The 20,651-nt window shown below is 45.1% G+C and overlaps 1 protein-coding gene across 1 annotated transcript in view; it reads right to left on the bottom strand.

Moving 5' to 3' along the window:
• Positions 1-20,022, bottom strand: part of PHLPP2 (PH domain and leucine rich repeat protein phosphatase 2) — a 41,876-nt gene extending 21,854 nt beyond the window's left edge. The window contains exons 1-6 of the mRNA XM_086468866.1: positions 19,873-20,022; positions 19,220-19,464; positions 9,538-9,671; positions 5,213-5,403; positions 4,645-4,770; positions 3,260-3,414 (exon numbers count right to left, since the gene is read on the bottom strand). Of these exons, the coding sequence (XP_086324992.1) occupies positions 3,260-3,414; positions 4,645-4,770; positions 5,213-5,403; positions 9,538-9,671; positions 19,220-19,464; positions 19,873-20,022 (1,001 nt within the window). The remainder of the gene's footprint in view (positions 1-3,259; positions 3,415-4,644; positions 4,771-5,212; positions 5,404-9,537; positions 9,672-19,219; positions 19,465-19,872) is intronic.
• Positions 20,023-20,651: the final 629 nt, after the last annotated feature.

The raw sequence follows: 20,651 nt of genomic DNA, 5'->3' as shown, positions 1-20,651 counted from the left end.
ACACAAGTACTGACACAGCCCGCACAATCACTACGGTCCCACCTGTCCTCAACAGCCGGTTGCCTACTCCAGCTCCTACCTCTGTGCTGGGTCCAAATAGAGAGAAGAAACTGAGCATGGGCTGGGGTAATATGCAAGAGATTCTTCTCAAAGGGTTCCTACCTCTTTCTACAAGAAATAAAAGTATTTTTCCCCAAGTAATAACCTCCTCATCCCAAACTGAAACTATCAGAAATTAATTCAGTGGGGAAATTAATATCACACTTTTGTGAGGCAATTGCAAATCTAATGTAAGGTACCAGAGAAGTACTTCTTGGAAACATACAGTTCATTCATCTGTACCACACTTTTTGCTAGGCAACGGTGAATAACTCTTATTTTGAAGCAAACGTTTTAATATAGGTAACAAAAACATGGTTAATTGGCTTGAGGGAGAATATTACTTCTAGCTTGGGATGTCTTGAAGTATAAGACCGAAAGGTTTTGAAATTTTTTCTTCTTTATAGCAACTCCTTTTTCAGATTCAGAATACTTGCAATGATCTGTGTAAGAACCATGCATTATATTTCTCCATTTTGCTTTATAACCTGGCAGGGGGGTGGTGGTGTTTTTTTGTTTGTTTGTTTTTTAAAAGAGGGAGTCTGAAACTTGGACATGGGTTGTTTGCTTTGAGAAAGCACCCTGTCATATAAACAAGGGCACAGGCATTTTACAAACAAGACTCTTGCAATGCAACTGAAAGCCAAAGACAAAGATGCCATATTGGTAATAGCCTTCCCAAAGGGAACATATTGTACGATGCAAAGATCTAACAACGATACAGGACTTAGGATGGATCATGGGTCTTGGGTTTCGGAATCACAAAATGCTTTAATGAAACTGCTTTCTCTGGAGTTCTACAATGGCTTTTTCTATGGCACCTGCCCTTAACACCCAGCAGCTCCTTCTCTGTCGTTAGCAGCATATGGTGAGAAGCTGCCCTAAGAGCATGGCATTAAACACAACAGCATAACCAGTTTTTAGTATTCATCCCTCTGCCAACAATATCAAAGGAAACACAAAAAAAAAAAGTTTCCAAAAGCTGGAGGGAAACTGGTACATGACACAGCACGGTCTGAGGCTCCTTCAGCAGACTGCCACATTCAATGGGGAGAACGATACCCAAAAGCCTTTTCAGTTCCCCTTCTGCTCCTTCTCCTTTGCACCAATATTGTCAAGCAGCAGGGATGTAGCAATGGAACGCAAACCCAACTCTCATTGAAGTTGTACACATGAACCATGTATTATAGCGAATATGGATCCTGAAATCATTATGGCTCCTCAAGTTTTGGTCTGCACTCTCACAGGGCATACTGAGATTACAGCACAGAGGTATGGAAACACAGTAACAAATCCTCAATGGGATAACCATCCCCTGTTCGGCAGCCCAAACTGGTGCTGGGCTGAAATATTCCTGATTTAACACAACATCCTGCTCTGACGCCAAAGCATCCCAGTACAACGACGTATCACCTGGCCAGAACAGCGGTAATAGACATGCATATGTATGCGTGTGTGCACAGACACTTATCCACAAAGATCAGACTTAATAATGTTTTCCAGAAAAAGGTAGCTGAAAGGCAGTACAGTACATAAAAAATAATCTAGATGTAACAAAACAGGTGGAGTTATGTAGTTTCCTTTGCTTAACATTTCCCTTTTAGTTAATTATTTTTGTTCCATTGGCTAATTAGACTCCTAGAGCTTCAAAGATTTCCTCAGAGGAAGAGATCTGATCACCGCAAAAAACTCTGTTCTTTGAAATTGTCACTCTCTAGGCACTAATAACACCTACTGCAAGCGAGCAAGTTTCTTCATTTGGGGCTGTGACCTGATAAACATTCTAAAAACCTCATGAAGAAAATCTTTTCAAAAGCCAATGAGCAGCCTTATGTGGGCTACCTAATGCTACCTGTTCATTCAAGACTGTGTGAAGTGAGGGCTTCTTTTATGGCTTTTGTTTGTTTGAGGATTTCAGCTTCATCAGACATAGTCACTGCCAGGAAAAGAGTCGAGTTTCTGACATGTCAGATCTCTTGTTGACTACATGCAAGGTCAAAAGAAATTTCAAGCCCCTTTGCTGATCCTGTGAACCAAGGATACCGCATTTTAGAAAATAAAGTTCTGATATGGTTTTCAACATCATACAACATATTTGAAGAGAGAAGTGGAAAGCAAAATCCTGAATTATTTTAAGCAGCTTTTCCAATAACAGAATCTATTATAATTAGCAGTCAGGAAACATTTAAACAAGTTTGGAATTACAACAAAGCCAGACTAGACTGTGGCTCTCAATGAAACTGCAAAGAATTCTCACAGGTGAGCAATTCCGCCCACACCCCCACCCCATATACTCTCAAGGATACCTAGGTATCTCATTACTCTGTAGGATGAACAATGAAATAACCTGGTAATAGGCCACTAAACAAACCAAAACCAAACCCAAACCACAACAAAAACAAAAAACAAACCAAAACAAAACCCTGCAGTTTTGCAAAGTTTCTCCAAACAAATTTTCTTAAGGCACAATGTGTTACAAACAGAGCCATTTGACAATATTACTACAGGCTTCCTAATGGCTTTTGATTTCATAGAGCGACTCTTTTGAATAGATTTTTAAGGTTTTCAGGAACTAATTTTGAAGTATTTTTGTAAGACTCCTTCACTTACCTTAAGATGACTACATCATGCTTCCACACCATCATAGAATTGCTACTCTCTTAAAAGCACATCATTAGAAGTTCCCAAAACAAAGCTGGAGTCTCACAGGCCCTCTGCCAATCCCAAACACACATTAAGAACTTCCAAACACCACTTTTTCAGATCTGCAGTTCTTTCTACACTTACCCACAACAGCAGCATTAGGCTTCTTTCCCTCATCTTTTATTTTATACCTTAAAATGTTCTGTTTAGCAAGCAGCCTTTTACTACTACTGCATCTTGTCCCTACAAATGGCATATTGCTCCACAAGGCTCACCTGAGATCAAACAGCACAAAGAGTCTGTAGAAGGGAGTCAGTGAATACTGTAAAATGCTGTCAGCTTATGCCTGCCTGCACTGTTCAGTTCTGCTTCCTAGTCCCTTCATTTGTTAGAGCTTCCTGAAGATCAATCTTTTTACCAGCCCCCCAAGAACAGGCAACACAGTCCCCCTCCTCAATATCCCTGGATGTACACATCAGGAACTCCAAATGTAGAAGAAAAATAATTCTTTGCAGACCTGCAAAGAGAGTCAAGACTCCCTGCTCCACTGGATCTCATAAAATTGTGTCGTAGGTTGAGGTAGATGATGTCTTGACTGTAGAAGAGGTGCTCGGGCACTTCCTCAAGGCTGTAGCATGAAAGATCAACCATGCTAAGTCGCATAGACACAACCTGAAAAGAAGAAGGAAGAACTGCAGCTCTGCAACAATTTTTCTCTGGAAGTCTAATGGAAGGCCAAAGAATGCAAGCAGTAAACGATTTGCAAGAACATGAAAGAACCCCCTTGTATCCACCAGGTAACGTCCATGCAGGAAACTGAGTCCACGGAGTATGAATTTATGCCATTTGCTGCTATTGTTTCTGCAAGCCCTCTGACAAGAATGTGTATCTGAATAACAGCTAGGAGACACAGAAAGCCCTGCTCCGTATGTGCAACAGGCGCTGCTAAAAGCTAGGCTGTAAGAGAGCCAACTTAAAGAAGAAAACCATATCTCTGGCTGAGGAAACTGCTGCAAAAGTATAATCTCCAAGTGCCTTCCAAAGCTGCAAGCAGCAACAGGCAACAGCTGACTTTCCAGTTCAGTCATTTAAGGTCTACAGAACCTCTGCTTGACCTAGCTACTTCTTCTGACCTTCTTTTGTTACCTTGTCTGGGGTATAATATCAGAAAAGTAACCTGTTACGATGAAAAGGCTTCATAAATTATGGTTTGCAAAACAAAGTCTTTGCAAATATCAAATCTCCTTTCATTAAGTATGCTTTGTTTTGAGGTCTTTGGTGCTTCATTCCAGATTTTATGACCTGCTTTATCCTGAACTCATGTAATAAATATCTATACATACTGTGAAATAATATACCTATATATACACACACATATACATATGAGGTCGTAGTGTGGCTCAGCATTAAGCTATCGCCATCTACCTCTACTTTAATGGGGAACAAGGACACAGCTCTGAACAAACTACACTTCCCTCGCTGACCTATGATCTCTGTATTCACTCAAACCTATCAGGGTAGCCCCATGCCAGTTCAGGCCACAGTTCAAAGCAGACTCAAGTATGGCAACCGGTGCAGTTTATAGGTTTCTAAGGCTGTAAAGTCAGCCAGTCCCTGGGGTTTGCTCTAGTGACCTGTGATTAGCTAGTCGCAATATGTGCAGCAGGGGTGAAAAAAACGCAGAACTACTACTCAAGACTGTTGCCCAGGCAGAGAGAAGAGGAGGCTAAAAGAGAATCTCTTTAGTTCTGAGCACATAAGAAATTGAGCAAGCCAGAAAGCGTCCTGGGTACTTTCTCCAGCACTCTGGCTTCATCTCCGCCTGCATACCAAGCCTGCATCAGAAAACCCTTCTTGCCCCTGCACCCACCACCTGGACTACTGGAGTCGCCAGGGCCTCACCGTGGACGCCTGTCGGTGCCACCGCTGGCACTCTGCCAGCGTTTCAAAGGAAACGTGGTAGGTTTGAGCTTGTGCTCCAGCAGATGTGAAAGCAAGTGTGTACTGCCGACGCTTCATCTCTTCCACCTGCAAAGGGAGAATTGAAAACAAAACAGTGACTGCTGGAGCTTAGGCAGACAACGGACCCGAAGTCTAGGGTGAGGTATTACTGACTGCCAGGAACATTACATGCTGTGTTTTCAGCAAAATGTAAAGTTATTGGAGAGAAACACAGAAGTAAATCCTTCTTAACATCCTTCTGCTGAAGTAGATCCAAGAAGTAATACTTTCCAGAACGTCCATTCACAACAACGGCTACTAACAGGAAAGCAGAACTAGTGCCTCTTGTTTTATCAGCCTCAAGACTACTATCTAAGCAAAGCAAGTCAAAGGGGTCGTACAACTCTTTGCACATGTTAATGCAGTAATTTGTTACAAAAGCCTAGATTAACCTCTTGTGGATAATACCCATCCTTACAATCCCTTCTTCCTTTCTGAGCCACAGAAAGCTATCCAAAAAAAGTCTTACCTTCCCTCCAACAAGAGGCAAGATGTGCATCTTCCCTGTGTGGCTGTCTTTCACAGAGGACACAATGAGGCATGTGCCACAGAGAACTACCAAGCGCTCTCCCCACTTGTGCAACTGGGTCTTTCCTTTGCGTACGTTATAGACTCCAGAGAGCAGGATGCGATCTAACTGCTCCACTTGACATGGCTTCTCTGAAGAAAAAGCAGACATCAACATTTACTTCCATTTGTTCCTCAGTCTCAGCTGTGAATACAAACAGCAACACAACTGTAAAGTGCAAAATCAGTTAAAGAACAAGACAAGACAAATTGCACTTTAAAAAAAACCTCATGCAAAGAACAAGCAACTTCCCCAGTGCAGTAGTGTCTGATAAGCAACCGCTGTGTACGCCTTTCACTACAATGTTATAACGGCTGCCATGTAGTGTGTCTTTATTCCACAGGTAATTGCAGACCTTAGCAAACGTATGCACTTGCCAAACATCCTTCATTCAGATGCAATAGAAAAGCAATTTCAAATTCTTGTTGCGCCAGCTAAAGTCACAGAAACCATCAAGTAAGTAGCTTCTACTGGGCTTTAAAGGAAGGCCTGGAAAATCAGCTACAGAAGAAACTTATTTCCCTGAAGATGATTCAAGTGAAAGGACTCCAGCACTGACTGTTATAGCTGTGCTGTGTGCACCGCTAGCTACGACTAACCAGCAAAGTAGAATTCTACTTCAGCCTTCTAATCCACGTACACTTACTTTCAGGTCATCCTACCTCCTTGTCCCTTTTATTTATTTTTTTTTTTTTTCCCCAAGATAATGACAGATCTCCCAGATGCTTTTCAAGATTCTGCCCACTGTTTATACTATCTTACTGGCAAGGAAAATTTTCCAAATAGTCACTTAATTAAATACTTTAAAGAGGAGGAATAAGCCTGACCTGATGGCCTATGAGTTTCAAGTGTTAAGAATCTCCTCATATTAAATTTATATACCTAATTTTATCCTAAATAATCCCTAAGACAGGTCCTGGCAACAGGTCCTTTGTTTTACTTAGGAAAGGATTTTTTTTTTTTTTTTAAGTTGCTGCTGACATGCTGCTTTATCGTGAACTGTCCTGCAATTGTCCTGACATCCATAAGCAGCATGAACCTGCAGGTATTTGTATTCCTCCCTGAGGTCAGAGGAACTGAGTAGCCAACATGTATGCCAGACAATGACAAAAACTCTAATGCAAGATCAGCTGGAAAAAACATTCTCAGTTCTGGTTATGCATGCTCCACTTCCAGACACATACCATACTCCAAACTTTTATTAAAAGCAAAAAGTTAACCACTGACTAAAGTTGTTACACTATTTCTCAGTCAGAAAACAAGATCTTCAGCTTGCCAAATTTAAAGCATTATCTTGATGTCTACACCAGGCTGAATTTAGCTGAAACATTTAGCTGTTTATTTACAACAGTAGCTTTGTTTTCAGGGACATGAAGTTTGGCATAAGGTGTTCTTTAATGGTGAGAAACTCTAATCACCCACAGAAAGAGTTGCTTGGATTTCATCCAGCTGAAAAGATCAGCCCCAGACTTGTAAGTGCAAACAGTATTATAGGACCAAAAGTGGTAGCCTACTGACTGCCACAGCGGCATCGTTCCAAGCACCGGATACTACTGAGAAGCTACACCAGCCCTCCAGTTCCCCTCTCTGCTCTGAAACATCCAAGACACCTATGTACTAGTGCTAAGGAAACAACCAGGGGCAACGTTCAAGGACTTTACTCTGAATCCCAGCTATTTCACAACTCCTCAAGCTATGTGTAAGAATAGTCTTACCCTCTAGGGATAGGCAAGTTCCTGTCACTCTTGGCAGCTCTTGAGCTTGGCCTTGAATGTCACCACGATCATGCTTAACTCCATGCTCCAATTAGTGAGCACAGGCTTTCCCATGGAGAGCAAGGATACAGGTCATCAACAGACAGAGCTAGCACCTCTAAGAGCACCTTGGAAGTCACACAATTCCAGCTATAGCAATGCAAGGAATCAAGACAATTCCCCACCAGAGAAAGTGTGTGACCCTCTACAATTCACAGCTGACACAGATGAACAGTTTGAAGCGCTTCTTCCATTTGATCTGCTGTTGAAGCCTGTAAAGGCTCTGTAACATTTGGTTTCTGAGCTGGGTCCCTGGCTTCCATTCTCCAAGCAGCTTCCACTGAAAGGAAGCCTCCCTCCATGCTCCCAGCAAATCTAAGACACCCTCTCCCCACATAAAACTCTTGGGCTCCTACAAGTATCTCAACAGCCAGACTTCAGGAAGCATGCTTCCCTCTTACTGCTGTTTAAGGTGAGATTTCTATTAATCCACTTGTAGTCCCATCACCCCAACTGGGCATAAGTACTCACCATGCACGAGGGAAGGAAACAAACACGATGTAGCACATGAGAAAGGCAGACAAATGTGGGAAGAGAGCAGAGAAATCCAAGAGACATCCCCAAGAAGTGAAAGAAATATGAAGGCTGCTCTCAGCACTCCAGCAGGTCCAGAGGGGGGCCACAGAAATGGGCAGGGGGCTGGAGCACCTCCCCTGTGAGAACAGGCTGAGAGAGTTGGGCTTGTTCAGCCTTGAGAAGAGAAGGCTCCAGGGAGACCCTCTTGCAGCCTTTCAGTATATAAAGGGAGAAGAAAGGCGCAGAGAGACTTTTTACTGAGGCCTGTGGTGACCGGACAAGGGGCAAAGGTTTTAAACTGAAAGAGAGTAGATTCAGATTGGTCATAAGGAAGAAATATTTTAGGATTAGGTGGTGAGGCACTGGCAGAGGCTGCCCAGAGCAGCTGTGGCTGCCCCCTCCCTGGCAGTGCTCAAGGCCAGGCTGGATGGGGCTTGGAGCAACCTGGTCTGGTGGAAGGTGTCCCTGCCCATGGCAGGGAGTTTGGACTAGATGGTCTCTAAAGGTCCCTTACAACCCAAACCATGCAGTGATTCTATGATTCTAAGTAATGTTTCTCTGGCTAAAATGCATTACTTTGTCCCTTATGTTCTCAGCTGCAGGCTTTGCAAAATAATCACATAATCCTCCATACCACTCCCTGTAATTCCTCCCCTACCTTTAAGAACCGCTTTGCCACCATTTGCTTTAACTTTCTTAAAACAGGTCTCCTGAACACTCCTCAATACTTATAATTCTTCCTGCACAACCTCTTTCTAAGCAGCACTACCCTCCCATGCTGACCGACACTACTCACCTCCATTTTCTACCTGCCTGCTTCCATGAGGTTGTGCCACTGTTCTGAATCGTCGGCAGTTCCTGCTTGACATACCCAAACTGAACTGCTCATTTTTTCCCTCAGAAGTCCTCCACAGCCCTATGCTTGATGCCTCTCCTCCTTCCAGCTGAAGTTCCCGCTGAAGTAACTTCTGACTCCCTACTCCTCACCCTATAAATCCAGACTGTATGCAGATCACACTTCTTTCCATCTCTAGTGTGCTTCCACACTGTTTTGCCTGTTCTGCATGCAGCTCCCAGACAGAAAGGGTTGGTCTCAGGTGAAGGGGTGGAGAAGCTGATTTCTTACGATTCCATTTTTTGACACTGAATAAACAAACAATGGCAAATAGCTTAGTCAGGCTACCCAGCTCTACTATGCAAGAACAACTTACTGTTAAAAGCACTTAAGATTTTTTTTCTGAAATGCCAAAAATATGCAGGTGGACTATTTAAAAGTAATTAACTAATTTCATTATCAGCTTTCCTCCCCCTTGTTTCTTTTCTATTTCTTCTTCAGTTAATTCCTTTTCTGACTGCTAGCATCATATGCCGATGGACCTATGACTATCATTCTCTTGCTCCTTATGCACATGGTCTCCTGCCCAAACTGATTCAAGAGGCCACTCGCTCAGAAGTGTTGCTTCTGCAATGAAATGCACTGGGTTTCTAATGGCAGCCTGCTATTATTAACGAGCTGGCACTTTCACTCTCTATTTACAGGCTGTGGAGGTATTTGACCAGGGCCTTCCTTGCCCCATATCCACACACACCTTTCGGAAATGCAGTCTTCAGGCACATCTAGACTGAACTGCAACACGTTTCTGACCCCGTTAGGAGCTCTAAGGCATTTGTTGTAATGCCGGAAACTAAAGACAACAGACCCATCTTGTGTCTTTCTGTGGAGCTGCCTTTTTTCAAGCCATAGATAGGATCAAGAGAACTACAGGATTATGTTTTTTTTTCCATTAATCTTGAAAACTCTTACACAATGGGTCAATGACACGGGCTTCAGCTGAGCTCCACCTCATAGTTAAAGCTGCAGGAACAGCAACAGCATGCACACACACAATTTCTTACCACTGCAAAAGCGAATCATACAGCTGAGATCAGAGTTTGCTGCTTCCTCCTGCATTCTGACAGGATCATCAAAACCCAACCCAGCCAAGTAGTCATACACAATCTGAAGGGGTTTTTCTGTGGGCTCCAGCCTCCTGTCAAAACATACAAGAAAGTAGTTTGAGAATGCAAAAAAGATTAAACAAGTCTCACTGCAGCTAAAATGTAAGGAATACTGACATACTGGTTGTTCTGCTCCTCTGAAAAGGTCTGTCAAGCACGCATCCTTGGGGTCTGTGCTTCCTGCTTGTCAAGCAGCACTTAAGAACTGTAGCACTTGAAGAATTACATTGCAGAAGGGAAACAGAGAGGAAAAGCAATAGGCATAAGCCATACAATCCACGGTGATCATTTCCATTCCATGATTTAAGGAGCACCAGGAGGAAACGATGACAAGAACCAAAACCAGAAATACTGCACAAAAAGCGGACGCCAAAGAATTTTAAAAACCTATGTATAATGACTGGAAGATATAAAAGAACTCTACTTAAATTTCTCTTCCAAATGCAGCTGGGAGCAAAGTGTATGAGAATCCTCCTGAAGAATGACTTCTAAAAAGAAAGAAAAAAGAAATTTCCCATTCTCTTTAGCTCTCATCAGTGCAAGATTCTCGTGCTTTGGTAAATTAACTCAAATGGTACACTTGAAGAAAAGACATTTTTAGAACTACAACAGATCACAGGAAGGATTCAATGGCTAACTTGAATAAATGGCAGTAAGAGAAAGTTCTCCTGAAACATCAAGTTTTAATATATTCAGAACACAAAGACATTTTCTGATCCTCTCATCTCACTCCTTCCAGAGATGATAAACTGTTATTTTCTGCAACAAAAATAACAGTTTCTCACTAAATTAGAAGTTTTACTTTAGGAAAAAAAAAAACATTAGCGTACGAGATTAAGCACTGAAAATGTAAGATGGGAGTTTAAATAAGTTGCTCCAGCGGTCCACTCACCAATTAGGCCAATAAAGACCCTAATTTTTAATCTAAAAGTGCCCAGCTTTAGATTAGTCACTGGACCTGAACTTGTCACCTGTTCTTCAAACAAGTGTTTATAAATTGTGAGTCCTCCTGAACTGCAGTTTTTGCAAGTTATAGCCTCCTTTCTCTCCTCTTTATTATTTAGTACACCTGGCTTTCACACAAATATATCCAGCAATGTTGAAAAGCAGTGTTTTCCAGAGAATACTGTGTGCTAAACCATCTAGATCAACCTGTTGCATTGACTTCTCAGTACTCATCACTCCCTCCACCTATGCCTTTCTTTTAGCCATAGATTATTAACAGAGCAACTGAACCAGTTTACCCTTCTTTGTTCAGACATACACTGATCCTTCATCCAAAAAAAAAAAAAAAGCTTACACTGAACAACAGTTTCCAATTTGTAAGATACCAGTCAAGGCATTTTATTGGTTTGTGCATTGCTTTTCTACCAGTGACACCAGATCACCGAATGAGTTGGAAGGGACCTTTAAAGGCCATCCCATGGGCAGGGACATCTTCAACTCGATCAGGTTGCTCAGAGCCCCGTCCAACATCATACGCTGCAACAAATGACTAAGGCCTTTGGTGACCAAGCTTGAAATTTCAAAGTATCAAGATCAAGTTTGTTCAGTAAGACCTGTTTTCTACTAAACTTTGTTGACTTGCATACATCATCTATACTGCATGTTTTAACGTGAAATATTTTATTACTGTATGCACCAAACCTTTCCACCTCTTCTCAACTGAAGAACAAAAATATTTCTGATTCTTTTTCATGATTATACTATAGTATTTCCACTATTACTGACAGGTTTACAAATGCCATCTCATAATTAAGCCAGGACTGATTTCATAAAACATGCACCATTTACAACTGTCTAGTCATCCCGACTTCCTTTGTAGTCAGCAAGACACACCTCAAGAAGTAAAATGACCTCAGGTATTTCAAACACATGCATTGCAACCCTTTCACTTCACCATAGGACCTCTGGACCAGAAACAGGATTACTCTCAAAGTTAAGTGCCAAAACAACAAAGTTCCTAGCCTGAAAAGTCAATGTAGTCGATATGCAGCTGATGCAGAAAACCAGTTCTTACCGCTCAATGTTTGCTAAGCCTGACTAGGGCAACTCTGTTCCCCCCGCTTTTGTTTTACACAGAAACACATCACCTTGCTAGCCAGAAGGCTGTATAGAGAATCATAGAACAGTTTCAGTTGGAAGAGACCTTCAAGATCATCAAGTCCAACCTTTGTCCTAGCTCTACCAACACCACTAAACCATGTCCCTAAGTACAACACTTACCTGTCTCTTAAACACCTCCAGGGATGGTGAGTCCACCACCTCCCTGGGCAGCTGTTCCAATGCCTGACAACACTTTCAGTAAAGAAATTCTTCCTAATATCCATCCTGAACCTCCCCTGGTGCAGCTTAAGGTAATTTCCCCTTGTTCTAGCGCTCATTGCTAGGGAGAACAGACTGACCCCCACCTTGCTACAGCTTCCTTTCAGGCAGCTGTAGAGAGCGATAAGGTCTGCCCTCAGCCTTCTCTTCTCCAGGCTGAACAGCCCCAGATCCCTCAGCCGTTCCTCCTACGAGACATGCTCCAAATCCTTTCCTAGCTTGGTAGCCCACCTCTGCACCCTCTCCAGCACCTCCATGTCCTTCTTGTAGAGAGGGACCCAAAACTGGACACAGTACTCGAGGCGCGGCCTCACCAAAGCCGAGTGCAGGGGAATGATCACCTCCCTGCTCCTGCTGGCCATGCTATTCCTGACACAGGCCAGGATGCTGTTGGCCTTCTCGGCCACCTGGGCACACTGCTGGCTCATGTTCAGCCGGCTGTCGACCAGCACCCCCAGCTTCTTTCCCGCCAGGCAGCTCTCCAGCTACTCCTCCCCAACCCCCTTCCTCTCACTTCAGCAATTGTCTCCTGGAGCTTCTACTGATGTCAGGCCTTGCAGACTCTAGTCAGTCCCAAATATAATCAGAAAGTTACTGGCAAATTTCAACTCATAAATAGGCTTTATTTAACAGACAAAGGAGGAAAACCTTAATCTGTGTCTTCAAATCCACCCAAAGGATCACTTCCTGATAGAGCTGGTTTGCCCGGAAATGAGCTTTTAATCCTTCCTTAAATGGACTACTAGGATTTAAATTTTAGTTTACGAAATGTCAGCTGCCTTAACCAGTAGAAAACATTTATTCACCCACTGTCCGTCACCGGTCATAATTTTTCTTGATTTTTAGGAGTTACCCTAGTTTTATGAAGCTTCCAATGTGACCAAAAGCAACGTCAGAGATTACAATTTGATATGCACTATAAGTATACACCAAAACTCATACATGAGAGTAATACCCATGCATCAATTTAATTTAAAGTTCAAGATGTAATCAAGTGACTGTCAGCAATGCATGCCATTGCTGCTGCTACTGATGGTTCACTGGGATTGTTTTGTACCAGTGCTTTTTTTAAATTGAAAAAACATGTGGAAAACTGCCTTTTCTTTCTGCCCTTTCTTTAAATCAGTAAAGAAAAGGAAATAAAGAGCTAACTAGTGTAGTTTAATGCAAAGTTAGATAAATTTCAGCAGAAAGCACAATCCCTCCCCACTCTGCCCTCCCCAGGCCTAACTAGTCTCCTCTTGAATCTAAATCAGATGCTATGACATACACGTATGACAGAGACACAGTTTCTGCCACGTTCCCAATTATTTGTAATGCCTTTTTTGAAGAAAAAATTTTGTGAAAGTCAAATGCACCTAAACTTTCCAAAACAAATTCAATGAATGCTCAGAATCTACAGGAATTTAAGGTAAGTAATGCCAAATTACTGAGCTCAGATGACTACTGCTCTTCAACTTGCCAAAAGTTCAGTACAGATATTTCTGTGCCCTGTTACACTGAGTAGAAAGTGAGTTTAATCTCCATGGCAAGTACAGCATTAAATCATACAAAACACTAATGCAAATATTTATGACTTAAAATACATACTTTTTCCAAAGTCAGTCCATCCATTAGCATTCGTAAAATGGAAATCAGATTTCTGAACTTTAAAAGAAAAATAAAATCTTTTTTTAATCACCAACTCAATGTGGTTGGAACAAGTATCTGGAGTGATCATCTAGTCCAACCCTCTGCTCAAGCAGGGCCACCTACAGCCTGTTGTCCAGGACCTTGTCCAGTTGGGTTTTCAATATCTTGAAGGACAGAGCCTCCACAACCTTCCGGGAACCTGTGCCCATGCTCAGTCACCCTCAGTGAAAAGTGTTTCCTGATTTTCAGAGGCAACCTCCTGTGTTTCTGTTTGTGCCCACTGCCTCTGGCCCAGTCACTGGGCACCACCAAAATAAGTCTGGCTCCGTCGTCTTCATCTTTTTCCATCAAGTGTTTATACACACTGGTAAGATTCCCCTGAGCCTTCTCCAGGCTGAACAGCCCCAGGTCTCCCAGCTGAAAGATGCTCCAGCCCTTAATCACCTTGGAAGTTCTTTGCTGGACTTGTTCCATTAAGTCCTTGTCTCTCTTGTACTCCCAAAACTGGCGTGGCCTCACCAGGAGCAGCAGAGGGGAAGAATCCCCCCTCTGGACCTGCTGGCAACACTCCTCCTAATGCAGCCCAGGCTGCTGCTGGCCTTTACCGCAAGGGCACGTTGCTGGCTCATGTTCAGCCTGTTGCTCACCAGGATGCCCAGGTCCTTCACAAAGCTGCTCTCCAGCTAGACAGCCCCCAGTGTGTATTAACGCCTGGGGTTGTCCCTGCCCAGGTGCAAGACCTGGCTTTTCATTTTGCTGAATTTCGTGAGGCTCCTGTCTGCCTGTCCAGGTTTAGCTGTTTAGCTCTAATTGCATCAAATTTTAATCTCAGGACCACATGGCAATTATAGGGTGCCATTCCATGTGTCCTAGAAGCAGAATCCGAATCTGACTCAGTATCACACAAAGCGTAACTTGCCTCTGTAACTGGGATGACTTCACTGTTGATGATGCCATCCACTTTACACCTTCAGTGAGACAAGAAGTCTTCTGAAGTAACTTTAAGAGCCTACAAGCAAGGATCAGACACCATGCTTTTCAAAATAAAATGTAAAATAGCTCCCAAAACAAACAAAAACCTCCAAAAAGGGAAACAGCTGTCAAGAATGGAAATCCAAACAGTGCTGGTCACCTGAACCACTACCAATCACTCTGACACTGCTCATCATCTTGGAACTCCTGGAAAAAGATCCTAGTCCAGCTACAACAGCGCTCTTTGTACAATCAGCATGAAAAGCTAATTTATGAAATGCTTTTTCTTTCCCTGCTTTGTGAGATGGACACGGGGCAAGGCGTTGGTTCAAAAGAGTGTAACGCCATCAATACTGCTCTCTTTGCAGAGATTTCTTCAGTTCAAATACAGGCCCTCAGCCTTTTTAGGACCTCCTGTCAAGACCTAGAAGTTTAGAGCCAAGCACTTCTGCAAATACATAACTGAGGTTTACATTATCACTTCATTTTTTTTGCTAAAGAAACAGATAGCAGTGAACATAACAGCAAACTTTCAAAAGAGCTTTCTGAGGTAATCTTGGAAATGACAAACCTGTGTATCTGTCTCCTACAACAGGCAAGCTACTAGAAACTGGAATAAATAATAGATTGCACCAAACAATGCTGACTTTCAATACAGTAGACCCTGATGTATTCTATACCCTTCAGTACAGAATCCAAGAAGAATATGAGACATTTGACTGGATCTCCAAATACCTTGCTCAAGTTTCCCTTGACTACCTCTAGCTTCCACTTTTTCTGCTACTAAAGCCTTACGCTTGCCAGAAAACAGCTTTTCCAGCATGTGACCCATGGCTCAGGAACAATAAATGCTTGAGCGTCACTCACAAAAAGAACACTTTCAAGTAGTCTGCGTCTAGATTTCCTCGGAAAAAAACCCCAAGCACTCAAACACTACAATTTAGTTGCTGAATGGACTGAAGCTTTTGAGAGCACAATATACTTGCACGTCAGAATTCAGGAAGAACTTTAATAAGGGCTTTTCACATCACACAAATTAAATCACAGTTCTGCAGGTTGCTCAACAAAGTACCATACTGAAAAAGCTAGATACTCTGTCCCACCATACTTGCCCCTTCTGGAGATGAGATACAATTTTTTCATTATTTTTCTTCTCATCTTTCATTTCAGCGAGAAGTGAAGGGTTTCAAAATGCTAATTTAAAAACCCCTTAGTTTTCTTTCTTGTCTGCATAAATCGAACTGTTACGTTTCTCGAAGATATCAAACACAACGCCTTTGTTTTGTTTCTTTTCTAAAAAAGCCATGCACCAAGGGAGCTCTGGCAGTAACATCTAATCCCCTAACAAACGTATCTCTCTTGGCATAGTACCATTACTATCTGAAAACCCATCAAAAGAGCAGTCCGTACTATTGTACCAACGAGGTTTGCTTGCCACTGGCTGGAAGACAAAAGCCTTGCCAAAAAGTTAAGTCTTCTGAATTCTTCATGTCATCTGCAAAACACCACAAGTAGTTCAAAGCTCACTACCTGGCAAAACAGCCTGAGTTTACAGAAAAATCCATACCTAAGAAGCCGCACGCGTGCAGGATGCAATGACTGGCCACTCTGCAGATGAAGCACGGCTTGGTGTCATGCGCTCCAAGCGCGAATACCTGGTAGGAAGGGCATTCGACTCCCAGCCCGCAGCCGAGCTGCTCTCCTCGCACGGGCCGTAAGCTGGGTCCGTGACCCAGGAAACACCAGCGCCGAGTCCAGGGATGTGGCTAATGACACTCACGGGTCCGGCACGGGGCTTTGTAAATCAAGCAAAGAACAAACCAGCTCATTACCTACGGACCATATTCAAACCAGGAAAGGGAGCAATTCATTGGATGCCTTTGAAGGCATTCTGGAAACCTGACTGAATGGATCACTGGAAGTTCTTGTCAAGAGCCATGTGATCCACTAACAAAACATGGGATAGGCCAGGAAAGGCAAACCCAAAAAAAACTGGAACGGCAGTTTCTACACCGAATTTCTTTACTAACACGATCAAGGCCGACAGGCTCCAGAGGCGACAGTTAAAGCTGGAGGCAGTCAAGTGTGCTTTCCCTTTGAGAGAAACTAATATGGTGTGAAACCCAAACTAGCATGCGATCACATCAGAAATGTAAAACTTCATCTTGCACCCAGGGCGAGACACGCTGAATGCTAGCGCACGTGGAGAACGTCCTGGCTGCCACAGCGGCTGCCATTTGACACAAACAGCCCGTTACATCCACATCAGTATCGCTATCAAGTACTGGACGCTTCCACTAGTCAGAGACGCAGCTCCGTTAAGTGAAGGTGCAACAGGTAAGGAGACAGAAAAGCCAACAAAGAGTAGCAACAGTTCCACAACTCCTGCTGCAACTGTAGCTCTTCTTCATAAGAAACAGTAAAGTTTTCTAATCTTTGTGGTTAAATTCTTGTTGTGAGTGGTGCCCAGACCAAAGAAGATATCTCTGCTATTTTAGTTTAACACCCCCCCCCCCCCCCCCCCCCCCTCTGTGGGAAGGTGTAATTTCTGAATTTGAAAGGGTGCTAACATGAGGAAAGATTCTAGCTAGAAGAACTCTAAAGATCCTTGTGGTGCACTGTTGAGGAGAAAAGAACGTTCTGACAGAAACTGACTCCCCTGTGCAGACTTGACACACAGAATGATCACAAGGAAACCACTGAATATTTAAAGTGAATACACAAAAAAGGTTTCTGTTATTCTTCCATTTACTGTCCAGCTCTCAGTGTTCTGAGTCAGGTGCCAAATCAACCTTAGCCATACCCAGCCTCTGAAAGGAAGTCACCTACTGATACTAAAAGGGTAAAGAATTCAGAAGTCGTTTGGGAAACAAATGCACCTACAGTAAAACGCAATCAGATGCTTAACAGAGCAATTTGTATTCACGAACACATTATTAAAGTAATCAGCAAACTTTGTCCAAGGAAGGAATTATCTCAACAGGGCACGGGGATATCTTAAGCATTCTGTCATCTTCCTGTGGATGCGCAGGCAGGTACCTGGGCCTACTTCCTGTTACCAACACAGATGCTAACGAAGCAATACTGGCAACTCCCATTTCCCTACTGAGGACACCTGCAGCGGGCAGCAATTCAGGGATCTCTCCTGTGGCAAACATGTTCTGAGAACTACAAAGAATGGACACACCGTAACCAAAAATGCTTCATGAAACTTAAGACAAAGCTTGACAAAGTGCTACACACACCAAGAGGCAACAAGAGTGGGAAGCAAACGTTTGCAACTCGGTACTTGCTTCCAAAACACTGGCAGCAGGACCAATTTGCTAATCTAGTGCAAAGCCTCCTGCAATCAAAGACAGGCAAGGCTACCTAGCACAAGAAGAGACACAGATACTGAAAACAACTCAAACACAAAAGAAATTTCAAAAGCTAAAAAATAAAAATGTTACTCTCTGAACACATCCACAGGCTTTACCTAGCCTTTTTCATGACCTGCAGTAAAGGGTCTGCTCTTCTTTCTAAATGCTAGAAAATCTGCTCACTGTTAGGGTTCAAAATAAGCCAATTTCCTCATAAATTCTTCAAGCAACAAATAAGAGATTTTCAGCTGCCTCGATGACTATGTTCAAGCGTTCGCCTGTCCTCGTACAGTGTTTCTAACTAAACTGTCCCTGGCTCCAATAATGCAGGCTGGGCAAGGGAAAACAGGTCTAAATTACTTTTTTCAACAACCAGTTTTAATGACATCCTATTGTCTGCATCTCTCAACACTAGCACTGCCGCCTCCTATCCAATCAAGCACATGCCATGTTTTTCAAATGTGGACACATGCAACTTAGGACTTTCATTTCACTATCAGAAAAACAGCTACTAGCCCTGTTCACCGTGTGTTGCCTCTACAGCTTAGCTTTCAAGTAAGGAGATCACAGCAAGAACAAGAAGTGGCAACTTAAGTTCAGAAGGTTCAACGCAAAGTCTAAACCCTACCAAAGCTCATGTGAGCTTGTAAACCTAGAGGAGTCCATAACACACCCACAGCATAAAGTTCATGCATATTAAACCCTGAGCTGTCTATTTTCAGCCTAAATCAACTGCAGGCATAAAACATATAACCTGATGCTTAAGCCTTCTTTATATAATCCTTGCTACACTACCTTTCTGTCTACCTTTAATTATTTACCTGGCAACTCTTCTTTACAAAAAAATTACTAACACATAAATACCACATGATGTAACTGTGAAAGGACCTTACATGTTTCACTGGCTCAGAATAGCTATTTACAGACTCTTGGATAACTTAAGTTTTCTGGATATAACAACGTCCATAACAGAGAAATAACAAAGGAGCATATGAACAGTAGCCTCTCCCTACAAAATGAGGCCATATTTGTGGTTGAAGCACCAGCCAAACCCTCCCAGCTAAAACATCTATGGCTTGAGAAACAGATGCGTAAAAGGTGCCCCACTACTTCATTTTTATGAATTGCACTACTCGAGGCTGCATCTAACTGCTACCCACCACTTCTGTCTGTTCCGTATCTGTCCTGCTAATGTACACAGGCATCTGTGAACAGAGCCCCGCAAGGCTAAAGGGAGTATTTCTCAAGCAGTCAGTACTTCTCAAGCAGATGCATCCTCTCTCAGCCCTCACCTGACCAGGTCTCCATGAAGTTGCAAAAAGAGGTTCTTCCTCCCTTCTCCATCGCAGATCTCGGATGCCGGTGTGTCTACCGCACAGAGGACCAGGCGCAAGTCTGAAGAAGCAGCAGCTGCAGAATCTCTTCCATGAACATACACACAGCCTCGTCCCACGTCCTCCTTCAGCCAGTCCCTCTCACGGGAACCAAACCGACTCCTGTTCAAACAGCTCCTGCTCCCGTTGCGCTTCACATTTCTCTACAAGGAAGCCCAAACCAGAGCGTCAGCAGCCGCCTTCAAGTCGGTGTCTGACTGCCCTCCTTCCTCGAAGGCCGCGGCTGGACGGTCCGACCGGGCCCCGCCGGCAGACCCCTGCACAGGCCGCAGGCGCGGCCAGGCCCAGGGGGGCGGCCGGGCCCAAGGGGGCCCCGCCGCTCCGCTCGCCTGGGGGTTCCCGCGCCGCTGGACAGAGCGCCGAGCCGCCCCGCTCGGACGCGGGCACGGGAAGGCCCCAACCCCGCCCGGCGGTCCCGCCAAGGTCGAGGCGGGCAGCGCCCCGGGCGCGGTGCCGAGCAGCCGAGGCGGCCCCGCTGCGACGATGCGCGCCTGCCCTACCGAGCGGTCCCGAACGATCCCCGGCCGCGCAGGCCCCGGTCCCCTCCTCACCTTCAGGACCCGGATGCCGCCGCGGGGCCCGGCCCGGCGCCCCCGCGCGCCGCTCAGCGTCGCCGCTTCGTCCTCCTCAGGCTCCGGCGCTTCCCTGGGCCTGGGCCCAGGCCCGGGCCCGGGCCCCGGCCCCGGCCCGGCCTCCCCCATGGCCGGTCGGACGGCGAGAAGCCCGGCAGCGGCGGCCCCGCCCGGCTTCGCGTGGGCCCCGCCCCGGAAGCGCGCGACTGCCACCTCCCGCGATATGCTCCCCACCCGCCTCGGGGCCCGGCGCAGCGGCGCAGCCCCGCCCTCCTCGGCGAGTGGCGGCCGCCCCTGCGGGGGGCGCGCGGCCGAAGGAGGCGCGGCCCCGCGAGCGCGCGTCGCTCGTTCTCAGGGCGGCCTCAGCGCCCGCCTTCCGCGCGTCGTTGACGTTTCAGGGGCGCTTGGCACGTGACCGCGGCGCCCTCCGCGCAGCGCGTGCCGTGCCGTGCCGTCCCGTCCGCGCGGTGACGCACTGGCGCCTGGGCTGGGCCGGGCACGCGCAGGAGCGGCGGGATGATCGGCCCCGCTCCCCCGCGGCCCAAGGGCCGCAGCGACCGCCCGGACGTGGTCTCCCGCCGCAGCCAGCGCTTACGGCGACCGGAGCCAAGCCGGGCCGGAGCGCGACCAAGCTCGTTCGCGCGCAGCCAAGAGCCCCCCCGCCTTCCCCGCAGGCACCGCGCGCGCCCAAACCGCGCACCCCTGGCCCCGCCCCGCTTCTGTCTCGCCCCACGACGCCCCGGTCGTCTTTCGGAGCC

This window comes from Leptosomus discolor, chromosome 8 (genome assembly GCF_034619465.1).
Source record: "Leptosomus discolor isolate bLepDis1 chromosome 8, bLepDis1.hap2, whole genome shotgun sequence".
In the NCBI taxonomy this organism is placed as follows: Eukaryota; Metazoa; Chordata; class Aves; order Leptosomiformes; family Leptosomidae; genus Leptosomus; species Leptosomus discolor.
The sequence above is the reverse complement of the archived record's forward strand: the minus strand, read 5'-3'. Positions and strand labels throughout refer to the sequence as shown.